General features: G+C 46.3%; 2 protein-coding genes across 6 annotated transcripts; one reads left to right on the top strand and one right to left on the bottom strand.

Moving 5' to 3' along the window:
• Window positions 1–8,124: 8,124 nt before the first annotated feature.
• On the bottom strand, window positions 8,125–15,839 carry LOC149913359 (annexin A4-like). 4 transcript variants are annotated; one of them, XR_016461295.1, is made up of 4 exons: window positions 15,125–15,834; window positions 13,855–14,319; window positions 13,575–13,688; window positions 8,125–13,429 (listed from the first exon to the last, which is right to left on the bottom strand). XR_016461295.1 is itself a non-coding variant. In XM_090129940.1 (4 exons), the coding sequence occupies exons 1-4, from the start codon at window positions 13,918–13,920 to the stop codon at window positions 12,639–12,641; spliced, it is 285 nt and encodes a 94-aa protein (XP_089986066.1). In that variant the 5' UTR covers window positions 13,921–15,839; the 3' UTR covers window positions 8,125–12,638. The 4 variants fall into 4 exon arrangements, 2 of the variants coding, with proteins under 2 accessions (XP_089986066.1, XP_089986065.1); XM_090129940.1 differs by having other exon boundaries at window positions 8,125–12,652; window positions 13,339–13,429; window positions 13,855–15,839; XR_016461294.1 differs by having other exon boundaries at window positions 13,938–15,838.
• A 2,975-nt stretch (window positions 15,840–18,814) lies between these two features.
• Window positions 18,815–24,614, top strand: LOC149913358 (zinc finger CCCH domain-containing protein 11A-like). 2 transcript variants are annotated; one of them, XM_090129996.1, is made up of 8 exons: window positions 18,815–20,096; window positions 20,474–20,645; window positions 21,287–21,410; window positions 21,888–21,950; window positions 22,202–22,288; window positions 22,578–22,916; window positions 23,223–23,299; window positions 23,421–24,614. In XM_090129996.1, the coding sequence occupies exons 2-8, from the start codon at window positions 20,592–20,594 to the stop codon at window positions 23,475–23,477; spliced, it is 801 nt and encodes a 266-aa protein (XP_089986122.1). In that variant the 5' UTR covers window positions 18,815–20,096; window positions 20,474–20,591; the 3' UTR covers window positions 23,478–24,614. The 2 variants fall into 2 exon arrangements, with proteins under 2 accessions (XP_089986122.1, XP_089986121.1); XM_090129995.1 differs by having other exon boundaries at window positions 20,438–20,645.
• Window positions 24,615–26,344: the final 1,730 nt, after the last annotated feature.

Raw genomic sequence — 26,344 nt, 5'->3', positions numbered from 1 at the left:
GGACGAGGGGAAATGGTTTGAAGTTGAGGGAGGGAAGATTTAAGTTGGATGTCAGGGGGAAGTTCTTTACAGAGAGAGTGGTGAGGTGCTGGAACAGCTGCCTAGAGGGGTTGTGGATGCCCCATCTCTGAATGTGTTCAAGGCCAGATTTTATGAGGCCCTGGGTAGCCTGGTCTAGCATTAAATGGGGAGGTTGGTGGCCCTGCATGTGCAGGGAGGTTGGCGATCCACAATCCTTGAGGTCCCTTCCAACCCTGGCCATTCAGTGATTCTGTTATAACATCTGTACATTCATTGATTATACAGTATTCCATCAAAAAACCTTAAAAAATCTTTTTAAAATGAACTAGCAATACATACTCTTCTAAAGGAAATGCTGAATGATTTAAAAAAGTGTTCAAGTGTAATTGAAAAATGTTTGAGTATGCAACTGAACATTTTGGTGGGATATGTATGCATGTAAAATAGATCTTTTTAAAATCTGACTTTGATTATGCATCCACTGATGCATAACAAATGTACTTGTATGGGATACACATTGCTGTTGCAGATCACAAACCTGTGGTGCCTGAGAATATCCACCAGTAACTTCACTACAGCTAGACATTTAAAAATAATGGACTGCTCAATTTGCTGTGGTTTCAAGAAGTTGATACAAAAATAAAACATTTTTTGTATCAGACTAAATATATTTTAAAAGAATGAAAAATATATGTTAAATTTTAATATTTCATTTAAAAATTGTACCATTCTAAGGTGCTGAGTTGATGACAGGGCCTGCTGGGCTGCTGTGTGTGTCTGGGGTGCCCTGTGCTGGACAGCCAGAACCAAAATAGACCCATACCTATTACTGTTAACCACTAGAGATAAGAAATTAGCTGAAGTCTGTTCTCACTTACTTTCATACCAGAATAACAAACACTTGCAAAGAAACAATCACAACTATTTCTTCCTGGGGAGTAGGTAAACAACCCACACTTTAAATACTTATTAAAAAAAAAAAAAAAGTTATTTTTGATCCTAAATCTGCAAAACTCTACTGTTTGAGGAGTACCATGGAGCAAATGAGGAAAATCACCACTTTTTATGATCTTCAAGATAAGAAGTCCCCTCTATGTGAAAACAAATAAGAAAAAAAAAAAGAAAAAAAAAAAAACATGCTAGAGAGTACATTAGAAAAGAATTAAGCTTTCAAACAGAGCATGTTTTCAAAGAGATCTTCAAATGCTTTCACAGTTCATTTCCCTCACTCTCCATTGTTTTAATACAAGTACTGAGACATGCACCTGTAATATCAGAAAAAGTAAATACCAAGCTATGCTTGCAGATGTTGAACTGTGACTATGCTGGCTGAAGATCAATTACATAGAAATTGTAGAAATATCCAGAATAAAAATATCTAAAGAGAAACAGAGAAAAAGAGGGTTGGATGCTTCGGATAACTCTTAAGTGTTCTATTCACTGTCACAAACAAAGCTACTAAGTTTACAGTGACTGCTGATAATTTTCTCAAATCTGTGATTCTTTTTTTCTCCAAAATGAAAAACAATTTTAATTACAATGATTTAATACAGTTGCTACAAATATGAGAACATGATTAGACAAAACATATGCTTCAAAATGTTTCTTCCTATCTATCATTTAATATTTTTATGCAGTTCCATCACTTCTATGGTCATAGAAGTCCATCTTTTCATTAAGACAGTTTAGTGAACATTATTATTATGAGTAATAAAATATTATGAGAGGTTGGCAAAGAACCATTTACATGGATTATGAGACCACATAAGTATCTTCACAATTTAGGTGGGAAAAAAAAGTGTAAAAGAATAAATATGTATTCATATGTTTACATACATATGGACATATAGTTCATTCAGCATAGGGAGTTCCAGTGGCCATCAAGACACTTCATCAGTTTTTTGATCGTGAAGGTTTGTCTGTTTGTGAGCATAGGCTGATGAAACAAAATGTCCAGTATATCTATCTAGTGGCACTGGACAAAAGAAAATTGGTTAGGTTCCACACAAGTTAAATAGTGGCTTTCTTATCTACTTTAAATATTCCCTGTGATATTTTGATGTAATATATAGTTTTGGAGAGAATGGAGTTTCTGTGAAGTACATATGGCAACCATAGGAGAGAGTGATGGAGATATGAATAGTTGGTAGCAATAGCATGACAATGGCAAAGGAAATTACAAGTATCACAGAAATTTTTCTAATGATGAATACAGCTGATGAATGTGGAATTAATAGTGAAGAGGAACAATGGTTTCACTTAAAGTCACTACAGGCAAATAGGATTAACTTGTCAAAATCTGTTCAAGCTCTAATTTTTAGCACTTCAATATTTTCAAAACAGTTATTGTAAATATTCCTTTCAAATACTTATGGCTTAAGCCTTAACAGCATCTCCAAGTCTAATTTTTTTTTCTCTTGTAAATATTCACATGACCAAGATTTTGTTCACTGTACTATCTAAGGAGTAAATAATCTCCATAAAAAAATGTTCATTTCTTCATAAAATGATAAGGTCTGACTTGTTTATTTTTCTTCTTTTCTCTCCTTCCTTAAAAAGAAATCAGTCATACATCAGAATACTCTAACAGTAACATTTGACATAGCAAGATAGAACTAGTTCATGAGCAAAGGTATCAGTGACTCCATTCCACTCATGCCATAAGATTTCAGCACCCAGAAGTCCTCAGAAGATTATCTTAAAAAGTGCTGTCGAAGACTGTTCAATAGGAATGCTACTGTTTTTTTTGTTGTTGTTTGTTTGTTTGTTTGTTTGTTTGTTTTGTATGCATTAATCTGCTGCAGTATTGTGATTGAAGGAACTATTTGTATGGCAATGATTCTGCAGGAGCTTATTATGAACTTCAAAAATCAGTGATAAAATACAATATATATTGTAGTTGTCATAGGCTCCAGATGCCTTGAATTTGCTGATTGTCTAAAAAATTCATAAATGGGAACATGACGAGAGACATCTATCTATCATGTCTCTTTACTCTCTGTCTCAAAAAGAGCTTGAATATAAATATTCCATCAGCTTTGCATTAATGAATTCAGTGGATACTTTGCCTTCTGTAACATTACTTTCTTTCCTATGACTTGCTTTTTGATAAATTTTTCCTATGGCTTGCTTTCTGATAAATTATGTCACTGAAAATGTAAAGATCCTTTCTCCTCTTTTGAGTGTATTAAATATATTATATGTACCTGAAACTCTACAAAGGGGATGGGGGGCAAAATGCCTCCTATACTGTCAGAAAAGAGCAAGTCTGACACTGCCTTATGACACTAAATATGGACAAGTCTCTGGAGCTGGACAACATGTATCTCAGAGTCCTGAACTAACTGACTGATGTGGTTGCCAAGCTACTCTAAATCATTTCTGAATATTCATGGCTGTCAGGTGAAGGTCATGGCAAGTGGAAAAAGGAATCATCACTCCCATTTTTAATAAAGGGAGAAAGGAAAATCTGGGAGACTATCGACCAGTGAGCCTTACCTGTGCCAGGGAAGATCACAGAGCAGAACCTCCATGAATCTACTCTAAGGCATGTGCAAGAAAGGGGAGGGGGGTGATTCAAGAATGCCAACACAGCTTCATCAAGGATAGACTATGCCTGACCATAGAAGTGCTCAGGTTGGAAAAGACCTCAGAGACCATCAAGTCCAACCACAACCTAACCAAACTTACCCTAATTCTAACAACCCTCTGCTAAATAATGTCTCTGAGCACAGTAAACAAATGGTTTTTAAACACATTCAGGAAAGGTGACTCAACCCTGCCTCTGGGGAGCCTATTCCAGTGCTTAACAACCCTTTCTGTAAAGAAGCTTTTCCTGATATCCAGCTTAAACTTACTCTGGCACAACTTGAGATCATTTTCCGTCATCCTGTCACCAGTGAGAAGAAACCAACCCTGCACTTGCTGTAAGCACCTGTCAGGTACTGGAAGAGAGTAATAAGGTCTCTCTTCAGACTCCTTTTCCCCAGACTAAACAGCCCAATTCCTTCAGTCGCTCCTCATACGGCATATTTTCCAAGCCCTTCACAAGCCTTGCAGCCCTTCTTTGGACCTGCTCGCACCCCATGTCCTTTCTGTATTGAGGTGCCCAAAACTGAACACAGTACTCGAGGTGAGGCCTCACCAGTGCTGAGTACAGGGGCCAAATTACTTCCCTAGTCCTGCTCACCACACCATTCCTGATCCAAGCCAGGATGCCACTGGCCTTCTTGGCCACCTGGGCACACTGCTGGCTCGTATTCAGCTGACTGTCCATCAATATACCAGGGTCCCTTTCTGACAGGCAACTTTTCAGCCACTCCTTCCCAAGCCTATAGGGTTGCCTGGGGTTGTTGTGACCAAAATGCAGGACCTGACACTTGACGCTATTGAATCTCACACGGTTCACCTTGGCCCATCAATCCAGTCTATCCAGGACCTTCTGTAGCACCTTTCTCCCCTCTGGCAGATCAACACTCCCTCTCAATTTGGTGTCGACTGCAAACTTACTGAGGGTGCACTCAATCCCCTCATCAAGATTGTTAATAAAGATGTTAAATAGAAGCGGCCCCTGTACTGAACCCTGGGGGACACTGCTCATGACCAGCCGCCAACTGCATTCAACTCCATTGATCACAATTCTTTGGGCTTGGCCATCCAGCCAGTGTTTCACCCAGCAGAGCATACATCTATTCAAGCTATGGGCAGCCACCTTCTCCATGAGAATGTTGTGAGGGACAGTGTCAAAGTCTTTACTGAAGTCCGGGTAGATCACATCGACAGCCTTACCTTCATCCACTAAATGGCTCACCTTGTCATAGAATGAAATCAGGTTTGCCAAACATGATCTACCATTTGTAAACCCATACTTACTAGGCCTGATCCCTTGGTTGACTTTTAATTGGTCCATTATGTCTCCTGAGATTATCTGTTCCATAATCTTCCCTGGTACTGAGGCGAGACTGATAGACCTGGAGCTACCAGGATCATCTTTCCGTCCTTTTTGAAGATGGGTGTCACATTTGCCAGTCTCCAGTCCACTGAGACATCCCCGGTTAGCCAGGACTGCTGAAGGATGATGAAGAGTGGCTTGGAAACCACATCCACTAACTCCTTCAGCACTCTAGATGCAATCCATCTGACTCCATGGACTTTTGAGCATTCAGCTTCTGGAGCAAGTCCAAAACCATCTCATCATGGATTATGCAGGGCCTATTCTGTTCCCCATCCCTATCTACCAGTGCAGGAGGCTGTGTTCCCACGGAGTAACAAGTCTTACTATTAAAGACTGAGGCAAAGAAAGCACTTAATACCTCAGCTTTATCCTGATCCTTGGTCACCATGTTGCCCTCGGTGTCCAACAAGTCATGGAGGTTCTCTCTAGCCCTCCTCTTGCTGTTGATATATTTATAGAAATATTTATTGTTGTCTTTTATCTTAATGACCAAGCTCAGTTCTAACTGGGCTTTGGTTTTTCTAATTTTCTCTCTGCACAGCTTCACTACATATCTGTAATCGCCTGGAACAGCTTGAAAAGCGGGCTTATGTAAAATCAAATGAGATTCATCAAACCAAAATGTAAGGTGTTGCCACTTGGGTTGGAGCAATCTCAGATATGTGAACAGACTGGGAGAAGTACTCAATGAGAGCAGCTCTGTCAAGTAGAACTTGGGGGTCCTAGTGGATAAAGAGCTGGATGTGAGCCAGCATTGTGCACTTGCAATTTGGAAGGCCAACAGTATACTGGACTGCCTCAAAAGAAGGGCAGCCAACTGGGTAACAGGAAGAAGTTGTCCCCCTCAGTTCTGTTTTTGTGAAGTCACACCTGAAATACTGTGCCCAGGTCTTAGGCCCTGAAGACAATGAAGATGTGGAGCTGTTGGAATCAGTCCAGAGGGCAGCCACAAAGATGATCAGAGGGCTGGAGCACCTCTCCCGTGAGGTTCAGGAAGTTGGGCTTGTTTATACTGGAGAGGAGGATTGTTTTTCTGGGGAGACCTCATTGTGACCTTCCAATACTTCAGAGGAGTTTATGAACTGGCAGAAAACCAACTTTTTTCATGGTCTACTAATGAGAACGGGCAAGAATGGTTTTAAATTAAAAGAAAGGAGATTTAGGTTAGATGATAGGAGGAAATTTTTTATTCACTGTGGTAAAGGACTGGAAAAGGTTGCCCAGAGAAGATGCAGATGCTTTTTCCCTAGAGGCATTCAGTGCCAGTCTGGATCAGGCCCTGGGCAACCTGATCTAGTGGTTGATAACTATGTTCATGTGAGGGCATTGGAACTACATGATATTTAAAATCCCTTCCAACATAAGTCATTCTATGATTTTAAAATGAAAGCTACAACTCCCGTTGACTACAGTATATTTTTTTTTAATGTTAAATATTTTGTTTGCTTCTCTTCCCACACAGTTAAAATCTTTTCTAAATTTGACATCAGCACTTATTCACAGAGAGAAATGTAAAGAACATTTTCAATCTTACTGTAGAGGGAGCCTTTAATTTATTTATTTATTTATTTATTTATTTATTTATTTATTTATTTATTTATTTTTGTGACTTCCAAGAGATCTATTAGAAAGTAACGTCACAGATCTCATCTGCAGTTTCAAACATAGAAAAATCTCAAAGCAAGAAGGCAAGCAAATAATTAAATGAATAAGAGCACCTTGAAAGGAAATATTTTGTAATTTTACAAACTTCTCTAGGGAATAGATGTCATCTCTAATTCTCTTTTAAAGTTGAACCTTTTTTTTAATTCACATTGCTGTGCAAGGAAGAATGTGGTTTCCATTTCTGACACACAAAAAATAATGTGTATTTTATCAGCATACTCAAGAAAAATAAGAACAAATCAATATGGCAATTAATGACCACGTATTTCAATATGTGGTTTAATGAGAGTTCTTAATACTCTGAGACTAATAACCAGATTGCTGTATTGTGCAATGAAATATTTTTTTAAGCACTAAGTTTATGACTTTCCAATTAAACCTTTACTATGAGAAAATGTGCAAGTTCTACATCTGAAATATGTTCTCAAATATTCTCTAAATAAAAGACTGCATTCAATATAAACCTACAAACTTGAAGAAAAATATATGATTGTAAGGTATTAAGCAACCTTTTGCTTTAGGTACTGTTTCAAAAATTTTCACAAATTGGATTAGATGCCCATGTTTTAATCAGGCTTAAAAAATTGCTACTTATCTATACAGTCAGTTTCTTCACTGACAGCAGGATTAATCTGCAAATCTCACTGGTTAATGACAATGCTTCAACATACAATACTAATTATAGGGCTAAAAACTTTGCTCCTGCTGAATTCTGTATCTATGGAACAATGTAACTTTACATAAGTTGCTCCAAATAATGCATTTGAAAACAAGTTTGGAACTCTCAAACATTATTCCGTTTTTCCAAGAAGTCATAAGACAGTGAACTTTTCTTCTCAACTGCGCTGCTGCTGTCTACTGGTTTCAGCATACTGACTCAAGGACAGCCTGATTCCTGCTTCTAAAATCTACACAGTATTTTAGGAGAGGTTTTTTTTGTTTCTTTGTTTTGTTTGTTTGGGAGGAGGAAAAAAAAAAAAGTTCCTATAGACATATAAATGTAAAACATTATTATTAATGTCATTAACAAAATACTGAAATAACTTATAATACTAGCAGTTCAATGCTTCTCTTCGAGGAAAACAAAAGGTTAGGTTTCTTACTTCAGTTGTCTGTGAAGACAAATTTTATCAGTATTTTTTTAGTTGATTCATTATTTCCTTGATAGATGTGTTTTATTTTTCTCCAGAAATATGCAGTCTTTCAAGCAGACAACTTTTCATCCAGTGACAGAAATAATTTTGTTAGCCAACTATGCTTTTCCTCACATTTAGTTTCAGACTCCAAATTCATCTTGTAACGTGCTTACAGTGCATTAGATATCAATTTAATTAAAAAAAAAAAAAAAAGGAAACAAAACAAAAACCTAAAACCTTTTGCGTGTAAATATTTTTGGCTAAAAAAAAAACAAAAAACAAAAAAAAACAAAAAAAACCCTACAACTTAAAAATATTTTTTTTGTTGTTGTTTAAAAAAGTGTTGGATTAAAAAAAAAAAAAGTTGGTTTCTGTCTCCATATACTTGTATTTGTATTCAAAGTAGATATACTTAAATGTAAAAAAATGTAATCATGATGTGAAATCAACCATGTTATAGTGTTGGCTACACTTAAAACAGCATATAAAATATTTTAGTAGAGTGATGGCAAATTTGGTTCATTAAGAGCCTTGTACACAGTGCTACCTAATACTTCAGATGATCACTACCTTTTTGAACAAGAACCAACTTGTTGTAGGATAACCTACAGTTCCTCAGATAACAAATACAATGTGTTTTCTTACAAACGTATCCAACACCCATGAATTCCCCCAGCACAGCCCTACCAACACCGCAGCAAGTTTGATTTGATTTTTCAGCTAAGTTATTTCAGCTGTTAAAAAATTATCTAAGTTTAATCTAAATTTTAAAATGAGGCTTTAATTCTTTGCATGGAAATAGGAAAAATAATACCAGAATGTGATTCTCAATAGTGTTTAATGAAAGCACATAGCCAAGTCAAAACAACAGAAATCACAAGATATTTTTGCTAGTTAATTAACATAATTGCTAGTTACCATGACAAAGTGTTTCAATAGGCCTTAAATCACTTGATGTCAATGGAAGAGTCTTCAAGATAGGTGCTTCTTAACTTGTTCTAACATTTTTTATTTTTTATTTTTTTATTTTTTAAGATAAATCTCAAGTATTTATTTCCCCTAAAACACCTACAAGAATACTGTACTAAATTTGCATAGAAATAGGACATCAGACATTTACAGTTTGCAGGCATGTGGACTTCACGTAAGCACCCACAGGATCAAATTCAAGGAATGGTATTTAGAAACTACACTTGCTTTTCTTAAAACTTGATCTGTTGTGCTCTTAACCACTTGCACCATTGCTCATCTCGTTTTTTTTTTTTAGAAGAGATTCTAAAGTTATACTCAAATATTAAAGGAAAAATCTCCAAAAAACATGTCATATTTAGACAAGGTGAGCTTCTTCAATTGAATTTTTACTTGTTTTATTTTTATCTTTGTCATCAGGCAATGAATTATGTCTTGTTTCCCTCTCAAGACCCAGCATGAAATGTATCTGAATGCTATCTTTTCCTCAACTGGTCTATTCAAGTCTTCTGCAAAAACAATTTTGAAGATCAAAAGTAGTGATTTCAAAGCACTCTTACTAATTCTAATGCTGTATTTCCTATAGAAGAGCTAACTAGAAACTCAGAATAAAGGATACAGTAAATATTAAATTAAGCTCCAGTTATTACAATTAGTAATCCTGGAATATCTTCATGCATTTTAGCAAAAAGCACTTGAGATTCAGATTTAATCTGAAATTCAAAGACAGTTTCTATTTTGATTTTTTTTTTTTTTTTAAAGGAATATAATGGAAAAACTTACAGTAGGAGCAGCCGTAGACCTCAATTCTTAACCCAATTTGGCCTTCTCCATTCCAATCTAAAGGAACTATACGTACATAGCGAGCAATGACTGGGTGTTGCAAATCATGTCGGACCACACTATCAGAGTTTGTGTTTCCAGGAAATGCCCAAGGGAAAGAATAAGAAAATTATTTTATTATTTCTATCTCATACACTGTAAAGATTCTGTTATGAAGGAAAATTTTAGGTAGTGAAGACCTCCGAGTGACTAGTTAGCACTTAAGTTTGGTTAAAATGTTTTCTTTGATACTGAGCAAATGAACAGTGGTTTTAAAAAGTTTTGTAGTGCTCACAACACAAACACTGTAGCACTGGAACCTCGGGCTTTCTCCACAATAGATACAGTAAATTCAGATAAGAGCTGCTGCTAGATAAGAAAGTATTTTGCATCACTGATCCATTGCTCAGTTACTAAAACATTTATAAAGATGTCCAAAAGGGTTGTTCTGTGACAAGATACCCATCCTCTAACAGATTACAAACAGCAGTCACTGTCTTGTAAACAGAAACACTGATATATCCTATTTCCTACAGCAGACCCTCCAATTTCTCAAATTTCCAGGAATACAAAGATCTTTCTTTATTTTTTATGTACTACCTTCTGGAAAATGAGCACACAGTTTCTCTCCTAACCGTAGTTACCTCCCACAGCAAAATCAGCTCTTTTTTGACTTTGGAAGTCAAAAAAGTACAAAACACAGTACTCTGTCATGGTTTTATAATTTTGTTATCGGTATTCCACACCAAACATCATGTAAAGCACGGGTAATTAAAGAGTTAATACTCCAGTTCCGTGGACTGACAACTTTCTGGATGCCTGGTTCTCAGAAGAAAGGAAGAACTACACATCCCAGGGGACTTCATGTTCAGAGAGGAAGATAAGCCATGGGAGGGAGTCATGGGATCTTGCTCTCTGGCTCTCTTGCTCACTGCCTAGCAGTGTGTGGGTCTGCTCCCCAACCGTGTGCCTTCAGTTCAAAGTAGGCCTTTTAGTTTCGGACACTCTCTCTCTCTTATTTGATTTATTAGCCTCAATTTCAATTATATTATATTGTGTTATCTTGCATTCCGATATCATGTTTAGTAAAATTAAGTTTTCCTCCTTAGATTGTTGCTGCTGTTCTGGTTTCTGGGCCCAGCTCCCATCTCCCTTCCCTTCCCCCTTTTCCGTCCTGTTTTTGGGCCAGGGGGCCTATGGGCTTGCTGCCCCCTGTCGAGGGCACACGTTGATCTAGATAACTCCGTGACAGACTCTCAAGTAAAATTTAAAAATGACTGAAGTAAATTCAGTGCTTCTTTTGTAATTTTGTACCTCTTGGTAAAAGATTTCATAGTACTCTGCTTAAAAGTAAATGATACCTATCTGTTAACATAACAGATTTTATTGTCTTTTCATCTCATGCACAAACCATTTGTTTTCTAATGGTAAATGTTAAAGATTGCCATTTAGTTATTTTCAGCATTTTCAGAGAAACATCATAAGTCTTCATGAGTAATTTTCAATAAAACGAGTATCTTGGAGCAGTAAACAAAGAAAGGTGATCTTTGCCACACAAATAAACCCACATAGAATCCTATAATACATTCAAGTACTGGAAATAAAAAGAAATGAAGAAACAACTAGGCTGTAAATATATCTACTGCAAAATATAGTCATCAAAATTTTGTAAAGCCAAAAATTTAGGTTGACACTTTGCATATAGATACAGCACTAGATATTTCAGATGAGTATCCATCTTGTATACTGCACAGTAGATCTAGGTGTAGGTAAAGATTCACAGAACCCTTTCCTTGATGAGCTAAAAAAAAATAATGCATGTAATATTTTTTATAAGGTTGGTTGTTTGTACTGCTGCAATTATTGTGCTAAATAATGATGAAGACACTCGTGGCTTCATAGTAAAACTTGTTAGGTACAAAAATTAATGCCTGTGAAGCACTTCCATATTTGAGTGCTAAGCATTTATGAGAAATACAATAGTTCTGTATTCTGAGCTGAATAGCAGACAGACAACAACAAAAAGCACAGGCCGAACAAGAACTAAACAATCTATTGAATAACTGCCTACCATCTCAGATTTAATGCTGTTATGTCCTTGTTAGCAATGCCTCTGTACCATCAAAAACTATGGCAGAAAGTCACAGAGATTCAAAGGACCGCTTTGCAACAAGCTCCTCGTATACTGCATGAACATTCTTTCATCCCTGCAGCACTCTCAGCTAAATCAGGATCGCCCCACAGAAATAATTCATTTTCACTGCTAACAGTCTTGCGAATTGGCCTACCACAGCTAGTACCATTTTCAAGACCTGCTGCTTTGTGCTGCCAATCAAGTTTCTTAGCTTCTCTCCCCCCTGCCCCAATGGCAGTCACACTTCATGATCTCTGCTTTCCATGCTGGAGCTGCAGCCAGTTGGACTTAGGTTTCTCAAGTCCCTTTCAGTCTCAGGAGGGAATAAAACAGCCAGAATGGAATGGATGCAATGCGGCTCTCTCTAGGACACCTGCTGCCTCAGAAGAGTTCACATCTACTGGACAGCTACAGAGCTCCTACAAAAGCATCACACACAAACAAGGAAGGAAAGAAAAACCCAGGACACTGTGCAGGGGTCCTACCTCTCACTAGGTGATACCTGTTCCGTGTACAGAGGATGGACATAAACTGCACCTCATCTGTTCCCCACTTCTTCTCCCCCGCTTCGTACAGGCACTTCAAGACATTAGGGGTGACAAAGTAAGGCTCATGGAGAAGACTGGGCGTACAGGAGATCTTAAATCCCTTGCAGCTAGAGCACTGCTGGCGCGTACTTGTCTAGATCACGGATATTTTCCAACAAGCACCTACCAGGCACGGCAACCCACAGCCAAAATCTCATTGCCCCTGCCAAGTAGCCAGCCTGTCGAGAGACCTCTCATTAGAGACTTGCAAACAAGGCTAAAAGCATTATTTCCATTTCACAGGCTGGCTTCTCTTCACCACGCATCACCTGCACAAGAATAGATTGGGAAGCACATTACTACGCACCTGAGCATCTTGCTGAGCATGGGCATCATCCACATACATTCCTTCATCTCTGTTTCCCTGCAAAGACACAAGGATAGAAGACTCAGTTCACCAGAGCATCTACTGGAAGCAACTCCTGAGAATTCCCCGTTCATGAAAAGCTGCTGGGGATGGATAATGGAGTCCTTCAAAGGGAACACTAGCTTACAAATGAAACGCAGCTCAGATGTACTTTGGGCTTCCTTCTGAAACGAGCAGCAACCCACTTTACTGGGACATTTAAAGAAGAGCCCACAGCACTCATGCACACCCAGAGTCAGAGTTCCCTCCCCGGAGAGGCTGGGTTTGAGGAGCAGGTCATGGGACACACAGGGTGAGAAAAAGCCAGCCTGGAGCTCCTCACCACTGAGTGCAGAGCTGTGCCCACAGCTCTGAACATTCACCCCCTTCTCCCCTCAGCTTGGCTCACCGTTGCGAGGGACACGAGGACCCTTCGAAACATGGGAGATGTGTCAGATACGATGCCATCCTCAAGGGAGCAGCCATATTCCAGCAAGAACACACACACAGCACCCGTTAGGAGCAGGGCCACCACCTGGGTGCTGCCCACAACATTTGCCAGCTGTAACCTAGCTAAGTACAGAACTGTGCCCAGGCCTCCCAGCAGCACTGCAGCACTCCAGCCATCATCATTAGTGCTACAGCCTCCAATTAAGAAGCGCAGACAGGAAGAAACTGACAAGAGAGCCTTTTGCACTCCTTACGAAGCTTGTAGTTCTCATTAATGCGACAAATCTCTCCATTGGTGCGAGAAGCCAGAATTTCCATTGGGCAACCTTCATCTGCTCCTGCTCCCTAGGGAATCACCAAGGCAAGACTTAAGATACCAGCACCTGCTTGTGACGTGCAACTAGGTTTCTTTAAGAGAGAGAAGACATGCATAACAAAGCAGTAAGTCCTTGGCCAGAACTTAAGCAATACAAAAGGAAGATTTCCAAACCTTCACAGCCCTCCTTAGTTCGTGCACGTCATACATGGTGGTGGGAGTCATCACCCCAATGATCACCCTCTCAAAATTCCCACTCAGCTCCGACTTCAAGTCATCAATCAAATCCTAGAAGGCAAAGAGGAGAAAGGAGTTGGCAGAAGGGACGGCCTTTGAGGACAGAGGAACTGAGCTGTTCAGCACTCCTCTTCAGGCTCCAACACTCCTTGCATAAACAACTGCTCTGAACTGAACAAGAACAAAACAACCTTGGTCAGGTGAAGTCTCTGCCGACCTTTCTCTTGTAGAGATTGGGTCGTTTTTCACTTTGCGCCCAAGTGACACAACCACGTTCGTGCATCTCTGCAGACCACCCACCCTGCCAGTAGTGCTCTTAGAGGTGATCAGAACTTGCTGACGCTGGGAAACATTTAGTTTGGTCAAGACGTCAGTGATGGCATCTTCATCCGTGCCTGCAAGAAACAAATGGAAGCTAGTCAGGATGCTTGCACAAGGATCAGAAGTGCCCTCTGGTCTTGTGCCACCTCCAGTCCCTCACACAGCCGGCTCTCAACAGCTCCAGGACTACATCGATGCACACAAAGCTGCCAGGACCCACGCCACCAGAGCAGCTGCATTTTGGGACACGAAGGGCAGTTCTGTTTCCGCTTTCCAACAATTTTTAGGGCAGTTGTGCAGCAGAGCAGTGCAAGCAGCTATGCTTCCCTCTATCAAACCACCAGAGCAGCCATTCGCAGTGCTGGGGAAAAAATAAAAGTTGACCATGGAGGGAGATCAACTTAGCAAAGCCCTTCATGGCCTTCCTGAGAGCCTGCGCTTCTTGCTCAGCGCTGAAACTTGAGACCCCCTCGATTGTTGCCTAAGGCCACAAGAAAAGGATTTAGCAAAGGCAGACCGACGCACGCAGAGTTGAACTGGAAAAAAAAAAGAAGACAAACATAAAAGATGTGAACACAGAGATAGTAAAACTCCACCCACACAACTGATGCTTCTCTCTCACTTCTGTCTCACACGGCAGCCTGTTCTAGTGGGACTTCCCAAGCATATCAGAAAGAAGCCACGGGGGCACAACTGCATGGAGAACATATCTCCATACTGCTGCCCACGGAGTACCGCGTTTCCAGTGAAACAAAAGCTGGACCACCCGGCATCTGTGTTCAGGCCCACCAGGCCTTCTTCCTAGCAGTTCTCCATGTCAATCATAAAGCAATGCGCTCCCATCATAGCCCTAGTCCTGACTTCTCTTGTAGCAGGTAAGGACCAGTATTCTGCACCATTCCTTTTGCTCTGCTCAGCACTGGGGAGGCTGCAGCTGGAGAACAGCGTCCAGCTCTGGGCTCCCAGTACAGGAGACAGCTGGACATGCTGGAAAGAGTCCAACGCAGGGCTACCAAGATGGTGAAGGGACTGGAACACCTCTGCCATGACAAGAGGCTGAGAGAGAGGGGGCTGCTCAGCCTGGAGAAGGGGAGCTCAGGGGGATCCCACCCACGGCTGTAGAAGTTCTGCACAGAAGTTTGTCCTGATATCCAACCTAAACTTACCCCATGCCTGTGTGTCCTGCGGAACCCCACAGATGTGACAGTGGGCTGCTTCTCAAAGGAAACCAGTGCTCGGCGTCGGGAGCGGTGGAGGAAGCAGCTGATCCTGCCAATAACGCTGCCATCGCGCGTCCCTCCCCGGGACTCCCACACCTTCCTCTCCCCAGCCCGGCTCGGCTCCTCGCAGGCTGCAGACACTGCTGAGGCACTCGCGCTCCAGGCCGTCATCTTCTTCCCGTGCCGCCGGACCGCTCTCTGCAGGGCTGCGCTGAGCTCCTGCTGCTGCACCAGAACCGCAGCTCCCGTACTGACGGACGGCGGAGCTTCGTGCCGGCACCCGCAGCACGCGGCCCCCGGGCTGCTGGCGGCACGGCAGGATGCTCCCGTCCCCGCCTCCCTCCCACCGCCCCTCGGCTCCGGCATCCTCCCGTTATCCGCCTGAGGAAACGAAGGCCCCGCACAGGGCTCTGGACGGGCTGACCGACGGCTGATGCCAACGGAACGACGTTCAACACCGCCACGCGCCGGTCCCGCACTTCGGTCACGACGACCCGAGGCATCTCTGCAGGCCGGGGGCAGAGCGGCTGGAAGGCCGCGCGGAGGAAAAGGATCGGGGGGCGCGGGCCCCGGGGCCCCGGAAGCGGAGCGGGCGCGCGGAGCGAGGCAGCGCCGCGGGCAGCCGGGCCGGGGCCACGCGGGACGCGCGCGATGATGACGCAATGACGGCGCGACCGCGGGCGCAAACGACCCCGCCGGGAGCGCCCGCCCCGTTCCGCGGGCCGACCAATAGGAGAGCGGGAGAGGCGGGGCCGAGCGCGGGCTCTCCGCCAATGGCGGCCGCGGGATTCCGTGCCGGGAAAGCGGCGCTCCGCCGCCCCGCGTCCCCGCCGCCGCCCGCCCCGCGCCTCGGGGCCCCGTCCGTCCCGCGTCAGAACGGAGCCGTCCTCCGGAGTCGGCGTCGCGGCGGGGCGCCGCCGGCTGAGAACCGGCGGCTGACTGCGAGCGGCGGGACGCCCGGTGTCCGGGAGCGGCTCCTGGCCGAGCCGGGCAGCCCCGAAAGAGAGGGACCGACCCCGCCGATCGAGACGCGTCGGAGCCCGGCAGAGTCGGGCGGCCGCCTTCGGTTCCGGCTCGGCTCGGCTCGAACGGTCAGCAGCGCCGTGCTGAGCCGCTGCCCCGCAGGCGGAGGACTCGACTGCCGTTTTCTGTATTCACGTCTGTCCGAGAAGAAAGCTGGCGGCGCTGGCGCTGACCAGGGAGAGGGAGGCCGGGGGCCGGAAAGCTCTCGGGCTGCGGCTCCAGGGCAGGCAGAGGAAGTCACGGCGCCGGTGACATCAGCCGGGCTGCTGGGACCTGCGTGCTGTCACGCTGCGTTTCCGTGACGACGGCGGGCTCTCCCCGAGGAGCCGAGGGCAGCTTTGCTGCTGAGTTCGTTACCCGACGAAGCCCGACGCGGGGGGGCTGGGCAGACAGTCTTGCCAAAGAGGCCCGTGCTACAGCAAGATTGACAGCACGACGCCTTTTGTTCCCCTTGAGCCCTGGCCAGGCTTCGGGGCGAAAACCAAGAGGAGAAAGAGGGCAGCGGCTGTTCCCTCGGACTGCTCCGTACATTGGTTTACTGTGTGCTAGAAAGGCTGGAGCTGCTTGCAGCGGCTCTGGACGCCTCACTCGTGGGATGGATGCATTGCTGTGCAACTTCCCCATGGCTGGGAGAGGTTCTTCAGATCCTCCCTGCAAACGGGGCTCCCCAGTGACTGCAGATCTGGCTGATGGTAAAGTGCTGGGGCAATTGGTCGTGGATCTTTCTTCACCACTGTGCTCACGTGGCAATGAGTAGGCCCACTGCCTTGCTTATTCCCTTTACTGCTAAGCTTCTCTTTTGGCTATAGACGCTGCCAATATTACTGTTGGTTTTATTTTGTCATAGGCAGTAAAATAAGCCTATCCCAAAGACGTTGGTGTCTTTGTTGCAGCTGTTGAGCCCACCGATTGGCACAACAGCATTAACACATGATGGGCACGTAACTTGGACATCAGGAACGTGACTTCAAAGGCTTCAAAGCATCGGGAATGTCTCCTTTGGAGAGAGACTGAGAGGTTTGGGCTTGTTGAGCCCGGAGAACAGAAGGCTCATGGGAGACCGTGTGGCTGCCTTTCAGTACACGGGGCCTCACAGATCACCCTTGCTGAGGGTGAGCACTATTCCCTCATTGAGGACATTGATGAAGATGTTGAACAAGACCGGACCCAGCACCGACCCCTGAGGAACACCGCTGGTTACAGGTCTCCAACCGGACTCTGCACCGCCAACGACGACCCTCTGCGCTCTGCCAGTCAGCCAGTTCTCAACCCACCTCACTGTCCACTCATCTGTCCACACTTCCTCAGCTTTGTCATAAGGATGTTGTGGGAGACGGTATCAAACGCCTTGCTGAAAGCAAGGTAGACTACATGCACTACATCCACCCAGCCAGTGACAACATCGTAGAAGGCTACCAGGTTGGTCAAGCATGCCCTCCCCCTGGTGAACCCTTGCTGATTACTCCTGATAACCTCCTTTTCTTCCAGTTGTCTGGAGATGGCATCCAGCACAAGCTGTTCCATCACCTTTCCAGGGACAGAGGTGTGCCCAGGTGGCCAAGAGGGCCAACAGCATCTTGCATTAGAAATAGCGTGGCCAGCAGGAGCAGGGAGGGAATCATCCCCCTGTACTCAGCCCTGGTGAGGCCACGCATTGAGCACTGTGTTCAGTTTTGGGCCGCTCACTACAAAAAAAAGACATTGAGGCCCTGGAACGTGTCCAGAGAAGGGCAACAAAGCTGGTATGGGGTCCGGAGCACAGGCCTTACGAGGAGCGGCTGAAGGAGTTGGGGTTGTTCAGTCTGGAGAAGAGGAGGCTCAGAGGAGACCTCATTGCAATCTACAACTTCCTGAATGGAGGCTGTGATGAGGAGGGGTTTGGCCTCGTCTCCCAGGCAACAAACAGGACCCGAGGAAATGGCCATAAGTTGTACCAGAGGAGGTTTAGGTTAGACATAAGGAAGAACTTGTTCTCTCAGAGAGCAGCCAGGCACTGGAATGGCTGCCCAGGAAGGTGGTGGAGTCGCCGTCCCTGGCAGTGTTCATGAGGCATCTGGATTAGGAGTTACAGGATATGGTTTAGTGCTTGTAGTGGCAGTGGTGATGGAAGGATGGTTTTTTCTCCTTTCCTTTTTCTTCTTTTCTTCCTTTCCTTTTTTTCCTTTTTTCATTTTGTTTTCTGTTTTCCATCTTTTCTTTCCCTCTCCCCTTTTCTTTCCCTCTCCCCTTTTCTTTCCCTCTCCCCTTTTCTTTCCCTCTCCCCTTTTCTTTCCCTCTCCCCTTTTCTTTCCCTCTCCCCTTTTCTTTCCCTCTCCCCTTTTCTTTCCCTCTCCCCTTTTCTTTCCCTCTCCCCTTTTCTTTCCCTCTCCCCTTTTCTTTCCCTCTCCCCTTTTCTTTCCCTCTCCCCTTTTCTTTCCCTCTCCCCTTTTCTTTCCCTCTCCCCTTTTCTTTCCCTCTCCCCTTTTCTTTCCCTCTCCCCTTTTCTTTCCCTCTCCCCTTTTCTTTCCCTCTCCCCTTTTCTTTCCCTCTCCCCTTTTCTTTCCCTCTCCCCTTTTCTTTCCCTCTCCCCTTTTCTTTCCCTCTCCCCTTTTCTTTCCCTCTCCCCTTTTCTTTCCGTCTCTTTTCATCTCTTCCCCTTTCTTTCCTTTTTTCATTTCTTTTGATTCATTTTGTTTAGTACTTTCTTACTTTTCATCTTTTAGATTCCTTTCTAAAAGAAAAGATAGAATGGGAGACAATAATTAAAGAAACAAAACCTGCTTTGAAAGCCATGGGGCCGGATGGATTGAACCTTGGGGTGCTGAGGGGGTTGGCAGACGTGGCTGCCAAGCCGCTCTCCATCATCCTTCAGCAGTCCTGGCTAATTGGGGATGTGTCCTGGCTGTCCCTGAACGTGTTTAAAGAGCTCTGGATGTGGTGCTCAGGGACATGATTGAGTGGTGGGTTGTTAGAGTTAGGGGAGTATGGTCAGGTTGCGGTTGGACTCGATGATCTTTCAGGTCTTTTCCAACCTGATCCATTCTATGATTCTATGGATTTAACAGCAGCGTTCTTGTGGGAGCTGCATTGAAACTTGCAGTGTCTCTGGGTCCCCAGAATTACTTTCTCCAAGCTGATTCGTAGGTGCTGGCACTTCTTTAAAGCAAGAGCAGCTGCTGATGGGAGGAAGGTAGTTCAGGCTCATGAGCTCTGCAGCATCTCCCAGGATGGTACCAGAGGAGGCAGGAATGATATTGCAGAAGATGAGAAGCTCCCCAGCAGGAAGCCAGAAACCCTGCGGGAGAGTCGGAGCACGTGTGGATGCCCAGGAGGTAATGCAGCCCCAGTATTTGAGAAGCGTGTGGCCAAGGAGCTGCGGCCCAAGAACAGAGCTATTCCGCCTTTGCAGAATAGCTGGCATCCCAAGAAGGACTCGTCTGTCCTTGTAAAAAGCAGGGGGAGGGCACGTCCAAATGCTTGCTGGTTGCTTGGGAGCTCAAATCCTCCAAGCTGGAGGCAGCCTGGGGGTAACATCTCCTTGGTCCGATTGTGCAGCACCTGAGCAAGAACTGGCTGCATGAGGGTCATCTTAATTTCTCTGTTCTTTTACTTAAATAAACCCGTTGGGAGACCGTGGTGTTGGTTTCCTAAAATTTGGATCTGGGAGGTGAGCACGCCCTTTGCTTATGATGGAAGCACAGAAGTGATGAGGGCACTCGCTGAGGTCACAGTCATCGCCGAGGTGGGAGCGTTTGTGGCACAGCCGGTGAGCAGAGCTGGTGCTCTGGTGAGTGTGCTGCACGCAGAGACTGAGCTGTGAGCTTTCCTTGAGAGATCACCCTGCGAGAGCCCGTCGGAAGCACCGCTGCGGCGTGTGCGTGAGCTGGGCACAGCTCAGGCTGAGCAGGCCGAGCAGGTGAGCTGGGTTTGGTGCTGGGTGGTTGCCGGGAGGTGTCTCAGCAGGAAAGCTGGGCTGGGGTGGGCACGCTGCATCAGCCCTCGTCCCGGCTGGCAGTGAGACAGAGGGAGTTTTCTTCAGGACAGCAACACCAGCCATGTGCTTCAAGGCGCGTAACTATTGAGGAGATGGAGAACGCTTGCTGTCAGAAATCATGGCAGCTGTACAGGAGCTGGGTGTATTTTGGGGACAGTCCTTGTAACCAGCTGGTTTCGAGACATTGCCCTGCCCGAGAGTTTAAACTGCACAGCAGAAGAATGCTGGGAAAATGCTTCTTCCTCACTGTTTTTCACTTGCAGGTTCTTTCCTTAGGGTTCCTTTTTCCTTTCCAAAAGGAGATTTTGGGGATCAAGGCACTTGAAGAGAGAGTGAAGCCAGCTCTTTCCAACAGTGCGGGCAGTCCCTGTGGAGAGGACCCCGGGAACTTGAGCTTCCCCTGAGACGTTCCCCAGCATGTCTCAGCAGGGAGACGGACGCAGTTGCCATCGCTGCTTTGCGCGTGGAAAGGTATGGCTGGGTTTCTTTCGCTTGGGTTTCTCCTTTCTCTGGTTTTGGAGGGGAAGGGGTGGAGCAGGGGGAGCCCTGCTGGTCCTTTGTTAGCTCAGTAAGCGGCTGGGTTGTGCACTTGCAGCAACAGGACAGCATTGCCAGGCTCCTTAACCTGCTGGGGCAGGGTGGGAGCAGAGAGTGGGCACTGCCCTCCTGCCAGCTGCACCTGGTTATGGTTTGCCAGCTGCCCTGGGTTTCTGCTGAGAAGTTAGTTCTAGCTGCCTGCAGTAGTAAAGGGTGGGGAAGAAATAGTGGTGAAGAGCTAAGGCTGTGTACGGTAATTTTGCATGGGTTGAACTGTGGCACCTGAAGTCACTGTTTCCCTCGGAATAATGCTGGTGTTTGCAGGTGTGTTGGTTTAACCCCCCGAAGTGATGTCTGAGAGCGCCCGTCTTCTCCACCTGAACGATGAGAAAGCTGGATATGCCCAGAAATTGCAGCGCGTGCAGATGTTGTGAATGCGCTCCCAAATGTTTCCGTTAGTGATAACTAACGTCTCAGCACTCTGATACCCACCTCTGGCACCATCTGGAACGCTGCATCTCTTTGCAAACGTTGGGTGGCCGTTTCCATGGCCCTTCCTTTATTTCTCTCCTCAGAAGCAGCGCGGCGCGGTTCCCTGTGCTAGGGAGCAGCACCCAGCAGGCTGCCAGAGATCCAACAGCGCCTTGCAGCGCACAGAGGGACGCGATGGGGACGGACCATCCTTAGCACCACGCAAAAGTGAGTCTCTGCAGTCCTCTGTCATGAAGTATGGAAGAATGCATTTTAAGTATTACTTCTGAGCGGTGCAGCACTGCAGGGGTGTCCGGTAACCATGGTGGAAGCATTAGAGAGGCCGACAGCAACAGATGGCAGCAGTGAGACAGAAGTGTGTGTGTAAGTGGTGGTGCTCAGAGCTGAGTGCATTCCCTGTAGGGACAAAAAATCCGTGCCTCGACTTTTGCAGCTGATAGCGTTTTGTGTGCTGACGCAGCTTTGCTCTGCAGCATGCAGAGCTGTCAGGCAGACTGGGGTTCCTCTGCTGCCACCTGAGCGGGAATGAGAGCAGTAGTGCTTTGTGCAAGCGCACTGCAGTTTAAAGATCAGTTTCTGTTCTGGCTGTAGAAGAGTGTCTTTTGGTTTTTGTGGTGGACGTGGGCTAACAGGACAGTGCTGCTCCTGGTGTCTGTGAAATCAACACACAATCTGTTGTTGTAGGGACGGAGCCTGCGCGTCCATGGAATGGTGCTGGGCTTGGGGGGAAACGGAAAGCCTCCCCAGGTAAGAAGCTCTTGTGAGCTGTGGTGTGGGTACCTGCCTCTAAATAGGGCTGCATGAAGGGCTGTGTGGGATGGAGGAGAAAAGAAGGGGCACTGCAGATCTGTGCTGACTGCAGAAATGGCACAGCGTTGTAGCAGCAGAAAGGCCAATTGAAGAAACTACGCTTGAGGAGCAGAAGTTTGTGGTTGGCTGTGCTAAAATGCTCCTCCAAAGAGATGCTCTTCATGTCTTTCTTGTTTCCTTTCTGACAGAAGCTGATGCAAGCAGGCTTGCAGTGAAGCGCAGCCTTGCAGGAAGCCAGGGGAGGAGCATGGAGTGTGGCACAGCCCTCAAGAGAGGTACAGACACACAGCAGCATCTGGGTTTGGTGCACTGTCTTTCTAGTTAGGCTTTCTGTCTGTCCTTTCCTGGGACTGCTGTCGTTGCGTGTTGCTTGAGATCTTAATCCCTGGGGATTACAGTTGCCTTTCCTGTCCCAATTGGAAATGGCCCACAGTTCAGCCAAGATCCCAAGGTCCATTGCTGTGAACACTCGAGAGTTCCTAGCATTGTGGCCCATTTTGCAGACCGAAGGCAGTGTGTGACTCTCTTTTAATCTTGCTGCTTCCCCTTGCTTGATTTGAACAGGGAGAGGTGCTGAGCCAAACGGCAAGATGTACGCGAAAGCTCCTCTCCGGGCTCGAGGAGGGCTTCCTGGAACAGCAGGTCCCAGCAGAGGGGAAAGACCTTCCCCTGCAGTTGACAACCACTCCCTCTCCAAGACCATGGCTGCAAGAAAGCGCAAGGGAGTGGAGGAAGAGGAGCAAAAAGCAGAGCTGTGGCCTGCCAAGAAACAAGTGAAGGTGGAGCGCGATGGGGAGAAGGCTCAGAGCCCACATCAGAGAAGAGGCGGTGTGCCAGCTCCAGCAACACACCCTGGGCCTGCCCCAGCGCCGACTGAGCGGTTCCTGACCTCAAAGCGAAGAGGTAGGAAGGTGCTGCAGCTGCCCTGGTGAGGTGCTTCCCTTATCAGGTGCATGGAGTTTGCTTAGGATTTGCTTTGCTTTCTCCTTCTCTCTGCGGAGAGGGGAAAAGAGTAGAAGGCTGCCGAGTCCAATGGCAAGGAAGTGCCAGAAAGTGTAACCCTCTCTTTTCCCATGAAATCCATGACGGCCTTCTGCTTGTCCCACTGGAAATACCCTTCCCTGAGAGGCTTCCTAGCCTGTTTTCATGTACCCATGTTTCCGCGGTTTTGCTGTTGACAAACTGAATTTCTCTCCTCTTTCTCTATAGCAAGACGACAACGACAAAAAGAGAGGAGAGCAGAAATGAAGAAGGCTGCTCTGAGAGCTGCCACTGCACGTGCAGAGGTGAGTCCTCGGTGAGCACAGACACGGCTCTTGTTGTTCTCTGTCTGTCAGACGTGAAGGGGATTGTAGAATGCTGGGGGAAGCGGTGTCCTACTTTGACGCTCGCTTTCTTTCTTTCCAGTCCTCCACAATGAACAGCCTTGTGGAGATGATGGAGAAGCTGCAGCTGAAGGACTGAGTGGAGGAGCATCAGAAGGCAGCGGCTTCGTGGCAGCAGCCCAACTTGGCACTCTGGTTGCAGTCCATCAATAAACAATTGGAGCTTTGTATTCACAAAGAGCGCACGGCCTGATTTGTCCAGTGGCACTCAGTGAGCTGCTGCACCACCTCCTCGTTATTCCACTCGCGGCGCTGGGTCAGAACTCCCACATCTCCATCAGGGGATGCTGCAGGTTATAGAAGCAATGGATGCACCAGTCCTTGGCCCTGCCCATAAACGCACTGCCTGCAAAGCACGTGCACAGAACTGCAAGTAGCACGGCCTGAGCACAGGCGCGCTGAGTTAGAGAACAGCTGTCTCGAGCTGTCTGAGTTTCTCGGGGCAGCACTGAGCAGAAGTGAGCGTGTGCCCCTCACCCTGCAGGCGTCTCTGTTGGGGGAAGAGAGGCTCCGCCGGCTGCCTGATCCCAGAAGGCAGAGGTGTTCTCCTGACTTCTCTGCAGTGCTACCTTGCCTCATTGTCCCCCCTCTCTTCAGCCGTTTTGATGCTACTTTTCATCCTTTGGGCAGAGCTTGAGTCACTCTCATCATCGCACAGCTTTGTACTGAGCGGTGTGGAATTTTCTGGCTTTGCTCTTAAAAGCCTAGGCTGAAAACTGCAGCGTGCATGCTTAGTTTACATGGGGACATGGGGGGGGACATCCCCTAACCCCCATTATCGAAAATTAATTTGCAAAATAATTGCAAAAGTGAGGGGTGTCAACCGCCGACCCATGGGAACAAAGTGGTCCGTGGGGGTGACACTGTGGGGGTGTCCCCATCTCCAGTACGTGACACCACCAGGGTGCCATGAAGGTGTCCCCAACTTTGGTGGTGTGACAGCACGATGCTGTGTCCCCACTTCTCCAGGAAGTCCTCCAGCTGGTTACAGTGTCCCCAGCTTCGGCTCAACGTCCCCAGGGGGTCCTTTTGTCCCCTCTGCATGACGGTGACACCCGATGCTGGCTGCCGAACGCGACACCCGATGATGATGACACCGCGTCACGGCTGTGCCACGCTGGTGTCACACAGTCCCCTCTGGTGGTGGCACAGAGTTCACCACCGTGCGTGTCCACATCCTCATGTCAGACGATGGTGACAGCGCCAGAGGACTCCAGTGTCATCAGGTCCAGCTCTAGGTGGGCCTGGAGGGGTGACAAAGAACAGTGAGAGGCTCAGTGACAGCATGGTGACAACGCAGAGCTGCCTGTGCCTGGCCCCATGCGGTGGTCGGAGTACAGGGAATGGTGTCACCCGATAGATGGTGGCACACAAGTGATGGTGACACCAGATGACGGTAACAACAGTGACAGCCAGGGATGGGGACACTGCGTCACGGCTGTTCCACATCAAGGTCACCCTGTGTCACGGTGTCACCTGAAGACAGTGACACTCAACGACTCCCAGTGGCATCCAGTGAAGGGAAGAACCAACAATGGTGACACCACCGACCCCATGTCACACCCACAGCAGACCCCACATGTCCCCCGACTGTCCCCAGCTCCCCTCCCTGTACACTCCTTGTCACCTCTTCAATGAGGATGGCACCGCTCTGCAGTTGTGCCAGTCCTCTTCTTGGTTGCAAGTGTCCCATTTGGTTTTGTCATCCAGTATTTTTGGGAGAAAACGTGTGGTAGTTCTAAGAGAAGGGGTATTTCTGGGAGAAAATATCCTCTTTTTGGAAGAGAAGTTGAAATTTACCACTGAAATGTGGTATTTCTGGGAGAAAATGACATACTTGAGGGAGAGAACTCGGAAATGGTGGGAGAGAATGTCTTCTATTCGAGAGCAACTGTGGTATTTTTGGTGTGACGACTGGTCCTTTGGGGAGAAAATACGGTAAATATGGGAGAAAATGTCCTCTTGAGGAGTGTCAAGTAGTACTTTTGAGAGAAAATGTCAGGTATTTCTCAGAAAACTGCTGTTTCTGGGAGATAGTAGCATCCTTGGTTGGAAAATGACAGGTGTTTGTGAGAAAGCTGGTATTTTGGGAAAAAAGGCCGTATTTTTAAGACGAAGCTGGTATTTCTGGGGGAATATGTCCCGTCTTTGGGAGAAAAGTGGTCTATCTTGGAGAAAATGTCATGTATTTGGGAGAAAACTGGTCTATCTGGAAGAAACTGCCATTTTTCTGGGAGTAAGTGTGATCCTGAGGAGCGTCAAGTAGTATTCTTGGGATGAAACGTGAGGTATTTCTAAGCGTAGTGGTATTTCTGGGAGAAAATGTCTTGTTTTGGGGGGAAAAGATCACATGTATGTGAGAAAGCTGGTATTTCTGGGAGTAAACGCCATATTTTTAGGAAAAAATGGGTATTTCCCGGATAATCGGTCACATAGTTAGGAGAAAAGTGGTCTATCTGGGAGAAAATGTCCTTGTTTTTTGATGGAAGAGATCATGTGTAGGGGACTAAAATAGTGTTCCCGGATGAAAATGTCACGTATCTGTGAGAAAAGTGGTATCTGTGGGTCACAGTGCTGTTCCCCAGGGGTCGGTGCTGGGGCCTGTCCTCCTCAAGATCTTTCTTGATGAGCTGAGGGCACTGAGTGCACCCTCGGGAAGTTTGCAGATGACACCAGGCTGGCTGGAAGTGTGGATCTGCCTGGGGGTAGCGAGGCCCCACAGAGGGATCTGGACAGGCTGGAGAGCTGGGCTGAAGCCAATGGGATGAGTTCCAACAAGGCCAAAGGCCAGGTCCTGCGCTTTGGCTGCAACAACCCCAGGCGACGCTACAGGCTGGGGGCGGAGCGGCTGGAAGATGCGTAGAGGAAGTGGACCTGGGGGTGTTGATGGATGCTGGGCTGAAATGAGCCAGCAGTGTGCCCGGGTGGCCAAGAAGGCCAATGGCA

Source organism: Phasianus colchicus, chromosome 38, assembly GCF_987193195.1.
Source record: "Phasianus colchicus chromosome 38, bPhaCol1.hap1.1, whole genome shotgun sequence".
NCBI lineage: Eukaryota > Metazoa > Chordata > Aves > Galliformes > Phasianidae > Phasianus > Phasianus colchicus.
This window is presented reverse-complemented; position numbering and strand designations above follow the sequence as displayed.

What these genes read in the sequence shown, in the direction of transcription:
- LOC149913359 (XM_090129939.1), bottom strand. Translation starts at nt 13,920, where the DNA reads ATGCACGAACGTGGTTGTGTCACTTGGGCGCAAAGTGAAAAACGACCC. An exon ending in CCAATCTCTACAAGAGAAAG is followed by an intron (nt 13,689 to 13,854) that starts GTCGGCAGAGAC and finishes TTTGCCTTCTAG; the next exon opens with GATTTGATTGATGACTTGAA. An exon ending in AACTAAGGAGGGCTGTGAAG is followed by an intron (nt 13,430 to 13,574) that starts GTTTGGAAATCT and finishes GTGATTCCCTAG; the next exon opens with GGAGCAGGAGCAGATGAAGG.
- LOC149913358 (XM_090129996.1), top strand. Translation starts at nt 20,592, where the DNA reads ATGTCTCAGCAGGGAGACGGACGCAGTTGCCATCGCTGCTTTGCGCGT. An exon ending in GCTGCTTTGCGCGTGGAAAG is followed by an intron (nt 20,646 to 21,286) that starts GTATGGCTGGGT and finishes TTCTCTCCTCAG; the next exon opens with AAGCAGCGCGGCGCGGTTCC. An exon ending in CCTGACCTCAAAGCGAAGAG is followed by an intron (nt 22,917 to 23,222) that starts GTAGGAAGGTGC and finishes CTTTCTCTATAG; the next exon opens with CAAGACGACAACGACAAAAA.